Source organism: Oncorhynchus mykiss, chromosome 2, assembly GCF_013265735.2.
Source record: "Oncorhynchus mykiss isolate Arlee chromosome 2, USDA_OmykA_1.1, whole genome shotgun sequence".
NCBI lineage: Eukaryota > Metazoa > Chordata > Actinopteri > Salmoniformes > Salmonidae > Oncorhynchus > Oncorhynchus mykiss.
The window spans coordinates 63286181-63306227 of NC_048566.1; the positions used below are offsets into that span (position 1 = coordinate 63286181).

The 20047-nt window shown below is 41.6% G+C and overlaps 1 protein-coding gene across 1 annotated transcript in view; it reads right to left on the reverse strand.

Moving 5' to 3' along the window:
• The window catches only part of shisal1b (shisa like 1b), a 67194-nt gene that overhangs the window by 2199 nt on the left and 44948 nt on the right, over positions 1-20047 (reverse strand). Inside the window, exons 3-4 of the mRNA XM_021567916.2 lie at positions 17695-17908; positions 8426-8733 (exon numbers count right to left, since the gene is read on the reverse strand). Coding sequence (XP_021423591.1) covers positions 8426-8733; positions 17695-17908 — 522 coding nt within the window. The remainder of the gene's footprint in view (positions 1-8425; positions 8734-17694; positions 17909-20047) is intronic.

Below are 20047 nucleotides of genomic sequence, written 5' to 3' on the forward strand. Positions count from 1 at the left end.
GTGGTCAGACTCGCTCAGGTGGAACAAACTATTAAACGTATGCTTTTTTCCAATGCTGAATTGAATGTCACTGGGTAAACAGAAAGGTGTCATTATGCATTCTTTCCTCGCAAACATCCTTTCTGACTTTAAAAGTATTCCAAGAAGTAATAATGTAGTTTTCAATATTACAATATTTTTGCTGGTAACGTAACTGATTACAGATAGTTTTTTTGTAACCAGATTACATGTAACTAATTACATTTAATCAGTTACTCCCCAACCCTGCAAACACAGGACAGCATTCACTTGATTTAATTATTCACTACTCAGTCATTACCACACAAAACACTTCAGCTAAAGTCGTGGTTCAAAGATAATGTGTGAATATGCAGGAAATAGACGCAAGCATTGATCACGACACTTGTGGACAAAAAAAAGAACTTGAAAGCTGTTTGAAGCTATCAAGCATATTTCTGGAAGAATCTGGCATGAGTGAGTGGTATCTGTGTGATATTATTGTGTCACTCACTGCTCTGGCAGACTGGCAAGCAGATGGGTACTGTAAGTGAGGTGGGTGTAGGTGTGTATTCTGCCATATGGTCAAGTACAATCAAAGCAATGTACCAGACATTGACCATCTGATGAATCATAAACCAGTCTCCATTTGCCAGGCGACAGACTTGCCAATATGATATCTCAGTCACAGAGACCTGACTGGAAATGGCTGTTAGGTGACAACCAAGCAGATGGCTCAGCTCTGAGTCAGGGCCTGTAAATGTGATGACAGATGCAACCTTGTTTGGACCACTCTGGTTGGCTGACCTGTGCAGGCCTCTTGAAGCAGCCAGGTGGGCAGGCAGGCACCACCCAGGAGGTGGGTGGTGTAGTATATAGCGCTTGGCCACGTTGCTGTGATCTGATGCCAAGTTGTCCTGGCGTTGATCACCGTAGAGATAGATCTTCACCATGCAGTATTAATATGATATGTAATGTTGCTGGCTGCCTACACTGTTTTCACACTGTCAATGCTCGTGTAGCTGGCACATCCTCACTCATCAAATCAGCATACACTCATGTATTGTTAATTTCATCAACAAACATACTGTAGAGGGGGAATGGAGTTTTCGTTTTTTTTTTTTTTATATGACACATTACACACCAAACCCTTAGCAGTCATATCGTCTCTTACTGTGTTGTCAAACCTGAATTAAACGATATTGGATTTCAGCTCTTTTGTTACGATGCTCTGAAGCATCTAAGTTTGTATTAGCACGGGCATGTGAAGTGCACCAGTAATAATAGAGAAGAGAAGGCTGCCTACATCAAAAAAAACTGATTCCAGGACCTCTGGTCCGGCGTCCATCAGACATGGGTCGAAGAGGGTATCGAGAGAGTTCGGAGGTATCACCCCGCCCCTGGGCAGAGAGAGCTGGCCTTAATAATCAGACGTTTTAACCCGACCTGAGACTTTGCAACCGTCAGTCGGACATCCCGTTTCATTCCTGTGCGACGAGTGTTTTTATCGCGTGGTGCTCGGAGCTTCCAGGAACAGCTGTGTTTACTGCCGTGGAAATGCTTGCTACCAGGTCTCCAGTGGACCACAATGTCAAAAATGTGCCCATGTGCTCATGTGCTCTCCGTGCACAAATTGGCAAAGAAAGCTAATTAAGAAGCCACAGCTTCTTATCAATCATGGCGTACTTGATACTGCCACGATCCCACTTTTCATATTCTTTGTTAAACTTAAACAAGGGGATTAATTGGACCCACCGGATTACTGTAAATACATGGCTGTTTTTTCCTTTTCCTGATCAATGCGTGTTGTCTCTTCTCTTTAGCCAGAACACACAGTACCTGGTTAAGCCGTCTGTATTTGTTTAAGCAGATTTTTTTTAAATAATGGGCATTTATCTATCCACGGAGAGAAAGTAATATCAGATTCCCAGGCCGCCTACACAGAGCCCGTAACAGATCTAAGGCTGTGCACACATATCAGCCTTCTCAAGTAGCCTTATGGCAAACAGTGTTCCCACTCATTCATTTGCCAGGCTGCAATTCCTCCACAAGAGGAAGTAGATACAGCGAAATGATCTGATACTTGTACTTTAAAAAGTATTGGAGATGCCCCAGTTCTGAGACTCCAACCAACAAACATATGTCTAAGTACAAGTCTAATTCTCAGCCATCACCCATCATCCTCCCTGACCCTGGGGATACAGCTCTGTCCCTCGCAACTGAACTCAGGGCCATCTGATGATGACGACGTGTTGTTTGGGCAACAAATTCTGGAAGCTATTCAGTCACAACTGGTCATAGAGTTTTCAGTGTAAGACAATAGCAATGTTATTTTAACCTCATCCCAGAAAAACAGCTTTTGATTGAACGGAGCCTTTGTTCTCTGTCATCTCAATGTTTTTTTGTCATTTGGAAGAGAGCATCATTTTTCATTCATAACTTTCTACATTATTATGAAAATATCATACTAATGAATGTTTACAGAAAGCAAAGCCAGAGTAAGCCTGGTCTCCATTTGTTTTTTATTTCACCTTTATTTAACTAGGAAAGTCAGTTAAGAACCAATTTTTATTTATTATGACACCTACCCCGACCAAACCCTAACCTGGACGACGCTGGGCCAAATATGCGCCGCCCTATGGGACTCCCAATCACAGCCCAGCCTCACACACAAACCTCTAGCACTGAGATGCAGTGCCTTAGACCGCTGCGCCACTCGGGAGCCCAAATGACAAAATAAAATAGATAAAATATTCAGAACAAGCTCATAGTGAAGTTAAAGAACTCAACGCAATCTACACCAACCTTATGGAGTCACAACGCAAAGCACTGACTGTCAATCATCCATCACAACACCTTATTCCTGACCCAATTCTGATCCACTTTCAAAGACCCCATGATTTGTCTGAAGTTGGGCTGTTGCCTGTAGGGGTCAAGTAGCCCTGGTTGAAGTTGATGAGGCTTCTCAGACTGAACCGACGTCTAATGTTGTAGTTAAAGGGGCAGTGCTGTTAACAACTTGATTTTCCTGTTTTATTTGTTTTTATATTTCCACACCATGAGGTTGATATAACACTCTGAAATTGTGAAAATTATGATAATTATGATTATGAAAAAAGACTGCATGGGGGCTTTAAAGCATGTATTCACCACTAGGACAGATAGTATCTGAACTCCTCGATCATGGCAGGTTCTAATTAGGCATATATTCATCAATACGACAAGTGCTATGGACATGTGTCTCTGTGGACATGTCCCAGTGGTAGTTAGGCATTAGGTATTCACCCCTAAAATAGCCCCAGGATCCCCTTCCACTGCCAAGCTCCTCTGTCTTTGTCAGAATCTGGCTGTCATGGTCTGGCACGGCCACAAACCCATTTGTCATATTCCTGCCCTCATTAAGTTATCATAGACAGTCAGAGAGATGGCTTGGCCCAGAGGTAGGTAAGGTAAGGTAAGGTAAGGTAAGGTAAGGTCTGTCTGTCTATCTATAAGCCATCTCCTGGACCTCTAGAGAACATCTGAGACAGAGATCGGTTTGAATAATTGAATAATTTACTTTTTTAGCCAAAGATTTAGTTTGTTCTGACAGTGTTTGATCCAGCTGTTCTTTGAATGCTTTGATGATAGATATGTGTGTCAAGGCTTGATGTGTGTCCCAAAGGTACTACAGTATTTAGTTGTCTCTCACTTTTCTCCTCTCTCCGAGTGGTGCGAGTGACTGAAGGGGCATGTTGGGCAAGTGTATGGTATCGAGCAGGTCCTTGCGTGTGTGTGGGGGGAGAAATGGAGAGAGCATAGGAGTGTGTGTGGGAAGAGCTGGCACAAGCGTGTGTGTCTGTCTGTGTTGTGTGTGTGTGTGTGTGTGTGTGTGTGTGTGTGTGTGTGTGTGTGTGTGTGTGTGTGTGTGTGTGTGTGTGTGTGTGTGTGTGTGTGTGTGTGTGTGTGTAGGTCTATATATGTGTGTGTGTGTGTGTGTACGTTTATATATGTGTGTGTGTTTGCGGGAAAGGTTACAGCAGGTGAGTACGTGAGTGTGTGGGGAGGCTCAGTGGTTCAGATTCCCTGTCAGCCTACGCAGCTGATGGGGGAGGAAGGACTGCTGCTGGAGATACCAAACCTCTCCTTATGGAGACATGTTGCTCTGATGGTCTGCTATGGTAACTTTCCCTTAGCAACATCGTACCGTTCTACGAGACATAATGAGGATGAGACAACGTAAGGTGATGAACCCCGAGGGAGAATGTGATAGGCTCCCTCGTGCTTTTGCTGTTCAGAATGAGATCATCAGCAATTGTCCTCTCTGCCCCATCTATGCCTTCCAGCAAAATAACACAGAAACATTTGAATGTGTTGGTGTCCTGACCCTGACAACTCTATGTCCATACTAGAGGTCGACCGATTATGATTTTTCAACGCCGATACCAATACCGATTATTGGAGGACCAAAACAAGCCGATACCGATTAATCAACCAATTAATTTTTTTACATTTTTAATAATGACAATTACAACAATACTGAATTAACACTTATTTTAACTTAATATAATACATCAATAAAATCTATTTAGCCTCAAAAAAATTATGAAACATGTTCAATTTGGTTTAAATAATGCAAAAACAAAGTGTTGGAGAAGAAAGTAAAAGTGCAATATGTGCCATGTAAGAAAGCTAGCGTTTAAGTTCCTTGCTCAGAACATGAGAACATACAGTGCCTTGCGAAAGTATTCGGCCCCCTTGAACTTTGCGACCTTTTGCCACATTTCAGGCTTCAAACATAAAGATATAAAACTGTATTTTTTTGTGAAGAATCAACAACAAGTGGGACACAATCATGAAGTGGAACGACATGTATTGGATATTTCAAACCTTTTTAACAAATCAAAAACTGAAAAATTGGGCGTGCAAAATTATTCAGCCCCTTTACTTTCAGTGCAGCAAACTCTCTCCAGAAGTTCAGTGAGGATCTCTGAATGATCCAATGTTGACCTAAATGACCTAAATGACTAATGATGATAAATACAATCCACCTGTGTGTAATCAAGTCTCTGTATAAATGCACCTGCACTGTGATAGTCTCAGAGGTCCGTTAAAAGCGCAGAGAGCATCATGAAGAACAAGGAACACACCAGGCAGGTCCGAGATACTGTTGTGAAGAAGTTTAAAGCCGGATTTGGATACAAAAATATTTCCCAAGCTTTAAACATCCCAAGGAGCACTGTGCAAGCGATAATATTGAAATGGAAGGAGTATCAGACCACTGCAAATCTACCAAGACCTGGCCGTCCCTCTAAACTTTCAGCTCATACAAGGAGAAGACTGATCAGAGATGCAGCCAAGAGGCCCATGGACTCTGGATGAACTGCAGAGATCTACAGCTGAGGTGGGAGACTCTGTCCATAGGACAACAATCAGTCGTATATTGCACAAATCTGGCCTTTATGGAAGAGTCAGAAGGTGCCAGAAGGTGCTCAGATGAAACCAAAATTGAACTCATCGCTACAACTCCCGTACTGGCTCGGGAGAGACGAAGGTTGAAAGTCATGCGTCCTCCGATACACAACCCAACCAAGCCGCACTGCTTCTTAACACAGCACGCATCCAACCCGGAAGCCAGCCGCACCAATGCGCCGGAGGAAACACCGTGCACCTGGCCACCTTGGTTAGCGCACACTGCGCCCAGCCCGCCACAGGAGTCGCTGGTGAGCGATGAGACAAGGACACCCCTACCGACCAAGCCCTCCCTAACCCGGGCGACGCTAGGCCAATTGTGCGTCGCCCCACAGACCTCCCGGTCGCGGCCGGTTACGACAGAGCCTAGGCGCGAACCCAGGGACTCTGATGGCACAGCTGGCGCTGCAGTACAGCACCCTTAACCACTGCGCCACCCGGGAGGCCCCTAAAATTGAACTTTTTGGCAACAATGCAAAACGTTATGTTTGGCGTAAAAGCAACACAGCTGAACACATCCCCACTGTCAAACATGGTGGTGGCAGCATCATGGTTTGGGCCTGCTTTTCTTCAGCAGGGACAGGGAAGATGGTTCAAATTGATGGGAAGATGGATGGAGCCAAATACAGGACCATTCTGGAAGAAAACCTGATGGAGTCTGCAAAAGACCTGAGACTGGGACGGAGATTTGTCTTCCAACAAGACAATGATCCAAAACATAAAGCAAAATCTACAATGGAATGGTTCAAAAATAAACATATCCAGGTGTTAGAATGGCCAAGTCAAAGTCCAGACCTGAATCCAATCGAGAATCTGTGGAAAGAACTGAAAACTGCTGTTCACAAATGCTCTCCATCCAACCTCACTGAGCTCGAGCTGTTTTGCAAGGAGGAATGGGAAAAAAATAGAGTCTCTCGATGTGCAAAACTGATAGAGACATACCCCAAGCGACTTACAGCTGTAATCGCAGCAAAAGGTGGCGCTAAAAGTATTAACTTAAGGGGGCTGAATAATTTTGCACGCCCAATTTTTCAGTTTTTGATTTGTTAAAAAAGTTTTAAATATCCAATAAATGTCGTTCCACTTCATGATTGTGTCCCACTTGTTGTTGATTCTTCACAAAAAAATACAGTTTTATATCTTTATGTTTGAAGCCTGAAATGTGGCAAAAGGTCGCAACGTTCAAGGGGGCTGAATACTTTCGCAAGGCACTGTATGAAAGCTGGTGGTTCCTTTTAACACGAGTCTTCAATATTCCCAGGTAAGAAGTTTTAGGTTGTAGTTATTATAGGTGTTATAGGACTATTTCTCTCTATACGATTTGTATTTCATATACCTTTGACTATTGGATGTTCTTATAGGCACTTTAGTATTGCCAGTGTAACAGTATAGCTTCCGTCCCTCTCCTCGCTCCTACCTGGGCTCGAACCAGGAACACATCGACAACAGCCACCCTCGAAGCAGCGTTACCCATGCAGAGCAAGTCTCAGAGCGAGTGAAGTTTGAAACGCTATTAGCGCGCACCCCGCTAACTAACTAGCCATTTAACATCGGTTACACCAGCCTAATCTCGGGAGTTGATAGGCTTGAAGTCATAAACAGCTCAATGCTTGAAGCATTGCGAAGAGATGCTGGCAAAAAGCACGAAAGTGCTGTTTGAATGAATGCTTATGAGCCTGCTGGTGCCTACCATCGCTCAGTCGGACTGCTCTATCAAATCAGTCTTAATTCAAACATAATAACACACAGAAATACGAGCCTTAGGTCATTAATATGGTCGAATCCGGAAACTATAATCTCGAAAACAAAACATTTATTATTTCAGTGAAATACGGAACCGTTCTGTATTTTATCTAACGGGTGGCATCCATAAGTCTAAATATTCCTGTTACATTGCACAACCTTCAATGTTATGTCATAATTACGTAAAATTCTTGCAAATTATTTCGCAATGAGCTAGGCGGCCCAAACTGTTGCATATACCCTGACTCTGCGTGCAATGAACGCAAGAGAAGTGACACAATTTCACCTGGTTAATATTGCCTGCTAACCTGGATTTCTTTTAGCTAAATATGCAGGTTTAAAAATATATACTTCTGTGTATTGATTTTAAGAAAGGCTTGATGTTTATGGTTAGGTACAGTCGTGCAACGATTGTGCTTTTTTCGCAAATGCGCTTTTGTTAAATCATCCCCCGTTTGGCGAAGTTGGCTGTCTTTGTTAGGAAGAAATAGTCTTCACACAGTTCGCAACGAGCCAGGTGGCCCAAACTGCTGCATATACCCTGACTCTGTTGCAAGAGAAGTGACACAATTTCCCTAGTTAAAATACATTCATGTTAGCAGGCAATATTAACTAAATATGCAGGTTTAAAAATATATACTTGTGTATTGATTTTAAGAAAGTCATTGATGTTTATGGTTAGGTTCACGTTGGAGCAACGACAGTCCTTTTTCGCGAATGCGCACCGCATCGATTATATGCAACGCAGGACACACTAGATAAACTAGTAATATCATCAACCATGTGTAGTTAACTAGTGAGTATGATTGATTGATTGATTGTTTTTTATAAGATAAGTTTAATGCTAGCTAGCAACTTACCTTGGCTTCTTACTGCATTTGCGTAACAGGCAGGCTCCTCGTGGAGTGCAATGTAAGTCAGGTGGTTAGGACGTTGGACTAGTTAACCATAAGGTTGCAAGATTGAATCCCTGAGCTGACAAGGTAAAAATCTGTCATTCTGCCCCTGAACAAGGCAGTTAACCCACCGTTCCTAGGCCGTCATTGAAAATTAGAATGTGTTCTTAACTGACTTGCCTAGTTAAATAAATAAAGGTGTAAAAATTAAAATCGGCCATTCCGATTAATCAGTCGACCTCTAGTCCATACAGTACAATGTAATAGTGTAGACATGTATATAATGCACAATGAGTCTGAGTGGACATCCACTGAATGCTGGCAACAGAGTGACTCACCAGACGGTGGGGGCGTGCTAGGGTTCGTGGGGCTCTGGTCCTCTCCTCTGAGGCTGTGTCTGGGGTGCTGGTGGCTGAGGGCCATGGGGTGACCCTGGGTCTGTGCCTGGGTCTCAGTCTCCTCTCCTGGGACTGGCTGGTGCCACTGGCTCCTGGCTTTCTTCAGCCAGCGCCCACCCAGACCCCACTTCTCCAGGTAAACCCGACACAGCTCATAGTTCATGGCCGAGTAGTAGAGGAAGTCCAGGGCTAGCAGCACCATGACGAAGAAGCCATAGATCCACACTCCCACCAGGGCTGTGTAGTTACTGTAGAGGAGCGATAGGGGAAATAGAGAAAGTGAGAATGTATTCCCCTTTTTTGTATGCATTTTAATCAGATTTTTGGTAAACATATATTATGTTTAAGAAAGTGTTCCTGAGCTGTAAAGGGTGATTCTAATTGCCTATCCATCTTAATAAATCTCTCTTTTCAAAACGTTGGTCCCAGTTTTTCATCCCAACACATTTATTAATGCATTTCACACTCCATAAGGATTTGTGGGGTTCACATTAGCACCTTCTTCAGATTCACGCTCCGCTCCATAAATCACCTGTATGGTAAATGTCTGCAAATAGTTTCCAATTACAGTATATCTGTCACGCCCTGATCTGTTTCACCTGTCCTTGTGCTTGTCTCCACCCCCCTTCAGGTGTCACCCATCTTCCCCATTATCCCCACAGTACTTATACCTGTGTTTTCTGCCAATTTGTTTTGTTTGTTCAAACCTACCAGCGTTTTCCCTTGCTCCTGTCTTTCCTATAGTTCCTGTTTTCTAGTTTCCTGTTTTTTACCTTTCCTGCCTGACACTGAGCCTGCCTGCTGTTCCAGTGCCTTACACCCTCTCTGGATTATTGACCCCTACCTGACCTGACCCTGACCCGCCTGCTGTTCCAGTGGCTTACACCCTCTCTGGATTATTGACCCCTACCTGACCTGACCCTGAGCCGCCTGCTGTTCCAGTGCCTTACACCCTCTCTGGATTATTGACCCCTACCTGACCTGACCCTGACCCGCCTGCTGTTCCAGTGCCTTACACCCTCTCTGGATTATTGACCCCTACCTGACCTGACCCTGACCCGCCTGCTGTTCCGGTGCCTTACACCCTCTCTGAATTATTGACCCCTACCTGCCTTGACCTGTTTGCCTGCCCCTGTTTTAAAGAATAAACTTTAGTTTCTTCAACACTGTCTGCACCTCGGTCATACCTTAAAGCGTGATAATACCTTGATGAACAGCGTTGTGAACGACACTTGTAATATATTTCTTTATACGTTTGAATTTTTTATTTTTATGGAACAGAGCTGTGCATTAGAGAAATGACTACCCAGGAAGTGGATTGGGTCCTATCAGAGTTCAGACAGGAAGGGGATTGGGTCCTATCAGAGTTCAGAACTCAGCATCAGTCAGCTTTAAATTATCTCTCTGACCCTGAAAGAGAATGAGACAGAGGATAATATTATTATATTACTGCTTTCAAGTGAGAGTGATTATTTGGAGGGAACACCATTCCTTATTTTGGGGAGACTAATGAATAATGGGCTTTTCCAAACATTTCCTTGGATGGTGTTGTGGATATTTCACAAAACCATTTAGAATGATTCTATCGTTGTACTTGCTTTGCAACTGCACTCAAACCCATATGAAAACCATGTTTACCTCTCCTCACCTCCCCTTGTGCCTGTGTGACATATAGCTGACATATAGCTGTTTGCATGGTTTAGTCTGTGGTGATGTGTACATTTGTCTATTTAAGAGCAGCAGGGCATCCTTCCAGCAGTGCATTTGATTTAACCTTAGAGTAAGCAAACCTAACTGTTTGGACAGCCATCAGAAACAAATGTCAGACAACGTTAAACAAGCCAAAATGAAAGGACAAATAGCTGAGACTGATCATGACACAGACACTAAGAATTTCCTAACAGATACACATAAAGTAATAATTTGCTAATCCCAGTGACTGGTCCAATCACTGTCCGCAGTAATAGAATAGCCTATTAACACTCTCATGCCCGTAACACTTTAGCCATGATGCTCAGAGTCCCAGACACAGATCTATGACCAGTTTAATCTGAGGCCAATGGTAAATATCACCACTTCAACTCTGCAGTCCAGAGGGGAGGAGGTGGAAATGGCCTCCCATCAGCCACTAGATGAAATATCCTGGCCTGCCGAAGGGAATGTGTAACTGGTCTCAGAGAGCACCCCGCTGACAGGGTATTAGAGGAGAGACAGACAGAATAAGAGAGAGAGAGAGCTCTGACAGAGTCTGTGTTTCTGTCTGTCAGTGTCCTCATACGGTGCTCCTATACACACTACGGGATGTCTCTTCTCTTCCTGAGTTCCACTCGATTGCTGCAAACAGAGCTGTCGGTCTCCATAGAGATTTGTCTTCAAGTCTATCTATGTTAGTGTGTCTACTTAGATTAGTGTAGTGTGTTGTAGTATATTATATATAGTACGCATTGGTTGAAGCTCAATGTTAAAATCAAATCGCCCTACCATCATATGTAAACCAAATAACGTTAACTCACCCCATTCCGTACAAATGTGCATAACCGCAACAACCGCACCACTACAAAGAAAACTAATGGGACTGTAGCGACTGTGTTGACTTCAAAATCAGGGTGTGAACTAGGTTTCTATTCAAGTGTTGATCGACATGGTAATGGCTCCATAGTATTGGAGAAAAGTTGAAAAAAAACGTAACGTACAGCACGCATAAAGAAACTATTTCTGTCTTACAATCTCTCTCCACCAGGGGTAGCACTTCTCTCATCGTTTAAAAACAAAAAATGGACAGTGACGGGGGTAAGGGGGGATGCGATCATCATTCTGATAGCCGCTGTTTACTTCTAAGATCACTTTAGCACCGCCCTAACAACCCGATTCAAATTCGACACAAACCTTCAAATAGGTATGTAATGATACATTATATAAACTCTTTATAGTGTTTACATTTTACATTTTAGAGGCGATAAGGTGATAAAGTAGGACAGATCGAGTGAAAAAAGCTATTTTCCCACACAACATCCCTCCTTCTCACTATCACACATTAGTTTTGCTTCCCCACCCGCCATTTTTAAAAAGACCCGACGGGGTTCATTGCCTGCTTGAATTATGCAGAAACGGGCAGCGTTTAGGTCATGTAATTGATTCTGTTGGAAAGGGGAGAAATTGTGCTTTACAATGGTATTGACATTACAGATGATCTGGAAGTATTACGTTTTTGGGACGCTAAAATAAGGTCAATTGTAGGGACCAAGGCGATGTACGAGTTTATGTGAGTTTACGTTATCTCTCTACTAAGAACCACTATACCGGACGTTTGACGTGCCATTAGCATCATATGGTCATTAGACAAATTTTCCCCCAAACCTAGCTCAAATTCTAGACGTCCAATTAAAACGAGGTTACATTGCACATAAGGTGACCTTATTTTGTATTTTTTGTGTGTACTTTTACCCCTTTTTCATACGGAATCGGGAGAGGCGAAAGTCGAGAGCCATGCGTCCTCTGAAACACGACCCTGCCAAGGTTTTTCATAAAGAAGTAAACTGAAGTAAACTGCTGACCTGGACACTTATGTGTAATCAGAGCAACAAAAAATGAACTAGAGAACTTCCTTGGCTTCTATTATAGCTAGTTAGATACACTAAACTTTGGGAATTTTAGAACAACTGCCACGCTGCTAATTTATAACACATGCACAAGCCAGAGATCCAGTGCTAATTCTAGCCCTTACCTTACGCATTAATTCAGTGTGCTCCTTTGTCAATAAAATGTTCTTCTGGTCATTATAATCCAAATTTGCGATGACTGGTCAACACAGAGTCAAGTAACTTTTCGATGTGTTCACGAAAACCTGAAGTCGCCATCCACAAGTAAAAAGTAACTGGGGGGCAGGTTGTACACGAAGCATCCAGGTAAAACCACATCATAATGATAATTTGCTTGCGCAACCTGTCCGATGTCAAAAGAAAATGGCATGCTTGGTAATTTGGTTAGCTGTGTGATAAAATGAAACGGTTTTCAATACATCAACTGTTTTCTTTTGTTCTTGTTTTTTTTTACCCCTAAAAGTCTAAGCCGTTGGGATGTGTGGTTCTATGTTCTATTAAGCTAACAAATGTAATTATTTTTGTATTATTTGATAAAATATTGAATTTGGCCTTTACTACTGCAACGCTATGGTTGTGGGTTTGATTCCCACGGGGGACCAGTATGAAAAAGTATGCCCTCACTCCTGTAAGTTGCTCTAGATAAGAATGTCTACTAAAATGGAAAAGGAACGAATAACCATTTCAATTTTCACGTAGAAATAAGTTGCATTTACAAAGTATTTCAAGAAACTGGAAAACATACACAGTTGAAGTCAGAAGTTTACATACACTTAGGTTGATTAAAACACGTTTTCAACCATTCCACAAATTTCTTGTTAACAAACTATACTTTTGGCAAATCGGTTAGGACATCTACTTTGTGCATGACAAGTAATTTTTCCAACAATTGTTTACAGACAGAGTGAATTATAATTGAAATAATCTATCACAATTCCAGTGGGTCAGAAGTTTACATACACTAAATTGACTATGCCTTTAAACAGCTTGGACAATTCCAGAAAATGATGTCATGCCTTTAGAAGCTTCTGATAGGCTAATTGACATAATTTGAGTCAATTGGAGGTGTACCTGTGGATGTATTTCAAGGCCTACCTTCAAACTCAGTGCCTCTTCACTTGACATTATGGGAAAATAAAAATAAATCAGCCAAGACCTCAGAAAAATAATTGCTGACCTCCACAAGTCTGGTTCATCCTTGGGAGCAATTTCCAAACACCTCAAGGTACCACGTTCATTCGTACAAACAATAGTACGAAAGTATAAACACCATGGGACCACGAAGCCGTCATACCGCTCAGGAAGGAGACGTGTTCTGTCTCCTAGAGATGAACGTACTTTGGTGCGAAAAGTGCAAATCAATCCCAGAACAACAGTAAAGGACCTTGTGAAGATGCTGGAGGAAACAGGTACAAAAGTATCTATATCCACAGTAAAACAAGTCCTATATCAACATAACCTGAAATGCCGCTCAGCAAGGAAGAAGCCACTGCTCCAAAACCGCCATAAAAAAGCCAGACTACGGTTTGCAACTGCACATGGGGACAAAGATCGTACTTTTTGGGGAAATGTCCTCTGGTCTGATGAAACAAAAATAGAACTGTTTGGCCATAATGACCATTGTTATGTTTGGAGGAAAAAGGGGGAGGCTTGCGCGACAAAGAACACTATCCCAACCGTGAAGCATGGGGGTGGCAGCATCATGTTGTGGGGGTGCTTTGCTGCAAGAGGAACTGGTGCACTTCACAAAATAGATGGCATCATGAGGATGGAAAATTATGTGGATATATTGAAGCAACATCTCAAGACATCAGTTAAAGCCTGGTCACAAATGGGTCTTCCAAATGGATAATGAACACAAGTATACTGCCAAAGTTGTGTCAAAATGGCTTAAGGACGACAAAGTCAAGGTATAGGAGTGGCCATCACAAAGCCCTGACCTCAATCCTATAGAAAATGTGTGGGCACAACTGAAAAAGCGTGTGCGAGCAAGGAGGCCTACAAACCTGACTTAGTTACACCAGCTCTGTCAGGATGAATGGGCCAAAGTTGTGGGAAGCTTGTGGAAGGCAACCCGAAACATTTGACCCAGTTAAACAATTTAAAGGCAATGCTACCAAATACTCATTGAGTGTATGTAAACTTCTGACCCACTGGGAATGTGATGAAAGAAATAAAAGCTGAAATAAATAATTATCACATTCTTAAAAGAAAGCGGTGATCCTAGCTGACCAAAGACAGGGAATTTTTACTAGGATTAAATGTCAGGAATTGTGTAAAACTGAGTTTAAATGTATTTGCCTTCCAACTTTAACTGTATCAAACAAGTATTTTAATATTCCACAATTATTATCAGATTAACTGTTTTGTACAGATAATTTATCAGACTCAAGTTACAAACGCTGGTAAATGCTCAAACACATTTAGTGATTTTTTTCCCCCCCACTGGGCCTTAATTAGTCCTGTATTAGCAGATATTGACGCCTTCAGTGGGGGCAAAAAAAAATTCTGTAGCACCACCACCCCCAAACTACTTCTTGCAGCTATGGTCTGTCCTTTTTCTAAGAGATTTAAGAAAGCTCAGGGTATATTTTAGTTTTTTTGGTCACTTTCATTGCTGTGTTTTACTGTATTACAATGTATAATGTATAATCAATGTCCAGTGTAAAAGCCACGTTTTAAGTGAGAAGTAGGCATTGGTCTAAAGCAGAAAAAGAAAGGAAATTTACATGAGCACCACAATACGTACTCCACCAATGTTTTCCAGCACACAGCTTTGACCTACTACAGTAGCTATTTTTGGTCTTTTGTATTTCCAATAATGTGTAGGCAGGTTGATTCAAACAGCTTAATTCATACTCTTCAGAGGGATAATGGACTTTACAGTGACATGCTATTAAAATTATGTATATATACAGTACCCGTCAGAAGTTTGGACACACCTACTCATTCAAGGGTTTTTCTGTATTTTACTATTTTCTACATTTTAGAATACTAGTGAAGTCTTCAAACCTATGAAATAACACATATGGAATCATATGGGCAGCTTTACACACTCTTAGCATTCTCTCAACCAGCTTCATGAGGTAGTTTCAATTAACAGGTTTGCCTGTTAATTTCTTTGCTTATTAATGCGTTTGAGCCAATCAGTTGTGTTTTGACAAGGTAGGGGTGGTATACAGAAGAGAGCCCTATTTGGTAAAAGACCAAGTCTATATTATGGCAAGAACAGCTCAAATAAGCAAAGAGAAACAACATTCCATCATTACTTTACTTTAAGACATGAATGTCAGTCAATGTGGAACATTTCAAGAACATTGAAAGTTTCTTCAAATGCAGTTGCAGAAACCATCAAGCGCTATGATGAAACTGGCTCTCATGCGGACCACCACAGGAAAGGAAGACCCAGAGTTACCTCTGCGGCAGAGGATAAGCTCATTAGAGTCACCAGCCTCAGAAATTGCAGCCCAAATAAATGCTTCACAGAGTTCAAGTAACAGACACATCTCAACATCAACTTTTCAGAAGATACTGAGTGAATCAGACCTTCATGGTCGAATTGCTGCATAGAAACCAATACTAAAGGACACCAATAATAAGAAGAGACTTGCTTGGGCCAAGAAACACAAGCAATGGACATTAGACTGGTGGAAATCTGTCTTTGGTCAGAGGAGTCCAATTTGGAGATTTTTGTGAGACGCAGAGTAGGTGAACGGATGATCTCTGCATGTGTGGTTCCCACCGTGAAGCGTGGAGGAGGAGGTGTGATGGTGCTTTGCTGGTGACACTGTCAGTGATTAATTTAAAATTTAGGGCACGCTTAACCAGCATGGCTACCAAAGCATTCTGCAGTGATCCGCCATCCCTTCTGGTTTGCACTTAGTGGGACTATAATTAGCTTTTCAAAAGGACAATGACTCAAAACTCACCTCCAGCCTGTGTAAGGGCTATTTGACCAAGAAGGAGAGTGATTGAGTGCTGCATCAGATGACCTGGCCTCCACAATCACCCGACCTCAACCCAATTAAGATGGATTGGGATGAGTTGGACCACAGAGTGAAGGAAAAGCAGCAGTGCTCAGCATATATGGGAACTCCTTCAAGACTGTTGGAAAAGCATTCCTCATGAAGCTGGTTGATGGAATGGCAAGAGTGTAAAAAGCTGTCATCAAGGCAAAGGATGGCTACTTTGAAGAATCTAACATTTAAAATATATTTGGATTTGTTTAACACTTTTTTGGTTACTACATGATCAATATGTGTTTTTTCATAGTTTTGATGTCAATGTAGAAAATATTAAAAGTAAAGAAAAACCCTTGAATGAGTAGGTGTGTCCAAACTTTTGACATTAGGCTGTACGTATCTTTAGACATAGGCCTAATGTAAATGTGTATTATTGAAGCGTCATCATCTTTATTGCTAAAATACAATTACACGCATATATTTGAACTACACAGTAATTTGATAGAGGTAATGAACTGTTCAGCACATCAATTGATAAAACAGGACCATGTTTAAAAAACAACTGGTTCTGAGTTTCTGTTAATATTACGCAGGTAAGCTAATGGTTACAGAAATCAGGAATGCAGACAGGCTCTATAGACCTCTGTACAGTATCTATATTAGTGACTGTGTCGAACACACCACCTCCTGTTTTTATATTTGCCCAAAAATACATTTATTTTTCATTGAATGTACTGTTAAAATAAAATGTTAAGGAAGTACAGGCAGGCACCACATTACTACAAAACAAAACAGCTCAATCAAGCCTGGTGGTTGTAAGTATAAAAGCAAAGCTTGCTTTCATATAATAAAAAAAAGCTTGAAAAGTTAGTGGAATGGGATAATATTTTGTTTGGGATGGGAAGAATGCAATACTTTACCCTGTATGCGGTACAAATAACATTATTGTGGGAGCACCTCCTTTAGGAATTAGGCTATTTGAGAAGGTTTGAATCCTAAGCAACCTGCTTACAAATTTTGGGAAATACAATAGACCAACAGAGCTACTGTAGTAGGTCAAAGCTGTTTGCTGGAAAACCTTGGTAGAGCCTGGGTGAAGTACGTATTGTGGTGATCATGTGAATTCACTTTTTTGGCTTCAGACCAGTGCCAACCTCTCACTTAAAACAACATTTTTTGTTTTTAATAGTATAAGACAATACGCTCAAGTACTATATCCATCTCTGCTGAGAGATGGCATCCGCCTGCAGCCCACTCACAAACTCAGTAACAAAGCTTCAGCTCTTTTACTTTGGTTGTGATTCTCTCTGTACAGTAGGAGAAGATCAATGTCAACGTGCCCTTTGAGCACCAGGCAAATGGTGTCAATGAGTGGGATATTGTCGAGGGAGCCAACGGCTTATCAATCACTAACATTTAAAGGCCAGGGCTTTTTTTCTCTGCGCAAAAGTCTTTGAAATGTCTAAATCTTGAGTATGAAACTGTTGATAAACTTTTGACATGTTCTTTAGCTATTCACTCAAGCTAGTGTCAGTACCATTTTATAATAACATTAAACCGTATCATAGAATTACAATAATTAGCTTACTAACGGATAAGGAAAAGTACTACTCTATATATTCACTACTAAAACCTGAATATGACCCACTTGTGTTTGAAGCCGTCTGTGGTGGTAGTCAGGTTGACCTGCATGACCGTCTGGAACTCAGTCTCGTTGCAGCAGTACTTGAAGGCAGTGTTGTTGTGGTGACAGCAGAACATGTAGGTCTTGTTGTCGGAAAGGCGAGGGCAGTGGAAACCAAAGTGATAGCGCCCCTTGTGGTCGGAGTATGGTTCACACACTCTGAAATGAGCTGATAGAGCTGTGGAGAAGAGAAAGACAGTCAGACGATGAAGCTACTGTCTTCTTGGCAAGCACTCCTGTGAGGTAAAATATTTTCTAGAATTACTTTACAAATCTGATAAATGGATTATGGTGATTGAGACCATCATGATTCAGCTTGGCTGTTTTGGACTTGACCATTAATTAAAATGTTCTGGGCAAATTTCAAAATGAAGCTGGAGGACATATATTATATATATGTTCATATATACTAGAAGAATGGACCCATGGCTATTTGTTTTGGGTGTTATCGGGAAACAGGCCCTCACTTACCTTAGCACAGCTCAATACTTCTTAAAAAATGGCTCTTTGTGACAAGCAAATGCCTTCTCCTTAACTGGATAAAAGACCAGCCACCAACAATAAATCAATGGTGCTATATTTAGGAACAAGGAAGGCCATTTCTATACCATATGGGACCTCTTTTTGCTGTCTCTTCCCCTAATCTTGCAGACCCTAAGAAGTGTCAATATAAGAATTATATGAATCTACGGGTCAACCGGACGGACCCTGGTCGCTTTCTTGTATGAAATAATAATTGTGTTATTTTTATTGTACTCTGGTAGGGGTATTTGATCATTTACATACTACAGCCACACATTTTGCGACAGTCAAACTATTAAAGGCATGTAAGGAAAATGATAAATGAATGAAAAATGAAGAGCAGAGAACTGAAAGGGAATGTATCATTCTTATTGTTTTTGTTTTGTTTTGGTGTTTGTTGGTAATGCCATATTTTATGTTACCTTGTTTCATTTTAGAATTCAAATGTATGCACATATCTACAATTTGTTTATGATGTTGACCTGAAAAAAGGAGAATTATATAATAATAAAAAATATATATATTGAAGATTATTTAGCTTGTGATTTCTATTGCGGTGCAAATTATGCAAAACGAAGCAGAAATCAACAGACATTTATTCATCTCTGATTCTGGCAACCAGAGAGGGGTTTCTCTGTGATGGGAGTCATGGAAACATCATTTGGTAGCCTGGACTCATTGTAGATGATCACCAATTACGTATCTGTCAGAGCAACAGAGCAGAGATAATGAGTGTGGATTTACAGGGCTCATCACAGTTGTCTCACATGTCACTGTGGACCAAAACAAAACTACTTGTTAGACAGACGCCATCAAAACCAATCAGATCTGGAAATTTGGCATCCTTTCACATTTTATTACCATTGATAACATGAGGTAAAAACGTCCTCCATAGCATAGCTGGGGATAGATTGCCCTTCTAGCAATATGGAATGGGTGTTGCCTGTAGAAACAATGGCAGAGGAGCCGAACTGGAACAAGGTGATGTCTCTGTATGGAGCCAAGACAATTGTAGTGCTAAGAGGGGAAATAATAATAATAAATAGAGGGGGGAAGGGGAGGGAGGGGGTTGTTGTAGATTTCTGCCACTGATGGTAAAAGTATTTTCTAATCACATGTAGGCTGAGCAGGCCAATCAGGAACATATTGGCCATTTGAAAGAGGAGAACACTCTCAGGTCTAATGAGCTTGGGACAGTGCCTCACTCAGGGCCGTCTGAATGACTGGCAGACTGGCTGCCTTATTGGCTAAATAGCTTGAATTGGCTTCCCTCCGACTCTCTGAAACTTTCAGGCTTCGGTATCCATGCTGAACAGGGAAGTAGAATGGGGAGGGAGGAAGCTTGAGGTTTAATAGTATGGAGAGACGCTCTCACTCAGATGGATGCACGCTGGTAAACATTCATAACAGTAGTTATGATGGCACCGAAGAACATGGCTGATTTTTATTTTGCGTTTTGTGTAACTTATTAATTAACTTATTGTGTACATAATGTTGCTGCTACCGTCTCTTATGACCTAAAGTAACTTCTGGACATCAGAACAGGGATTTCTCGCCGCGGACTGGAAGAAACTTTTTCCTTTAACGAGTCCGATGAGAAGGATATCCTGCTTTCACTGGAACAGGCCCAGATCCACGCCTTTGGCGTGAAGAAATGAAGCCGGGAAAGGGGACGCAGATCGAGGATCCTTCTGAGAATCCCGAGGCAACCGAGTAAACTCCCAATGCCTTCCATTCTTCCCCGCTAACGTGCAATCATTGGAAAATAAAATTGATGACCTACTATTAAGATTAT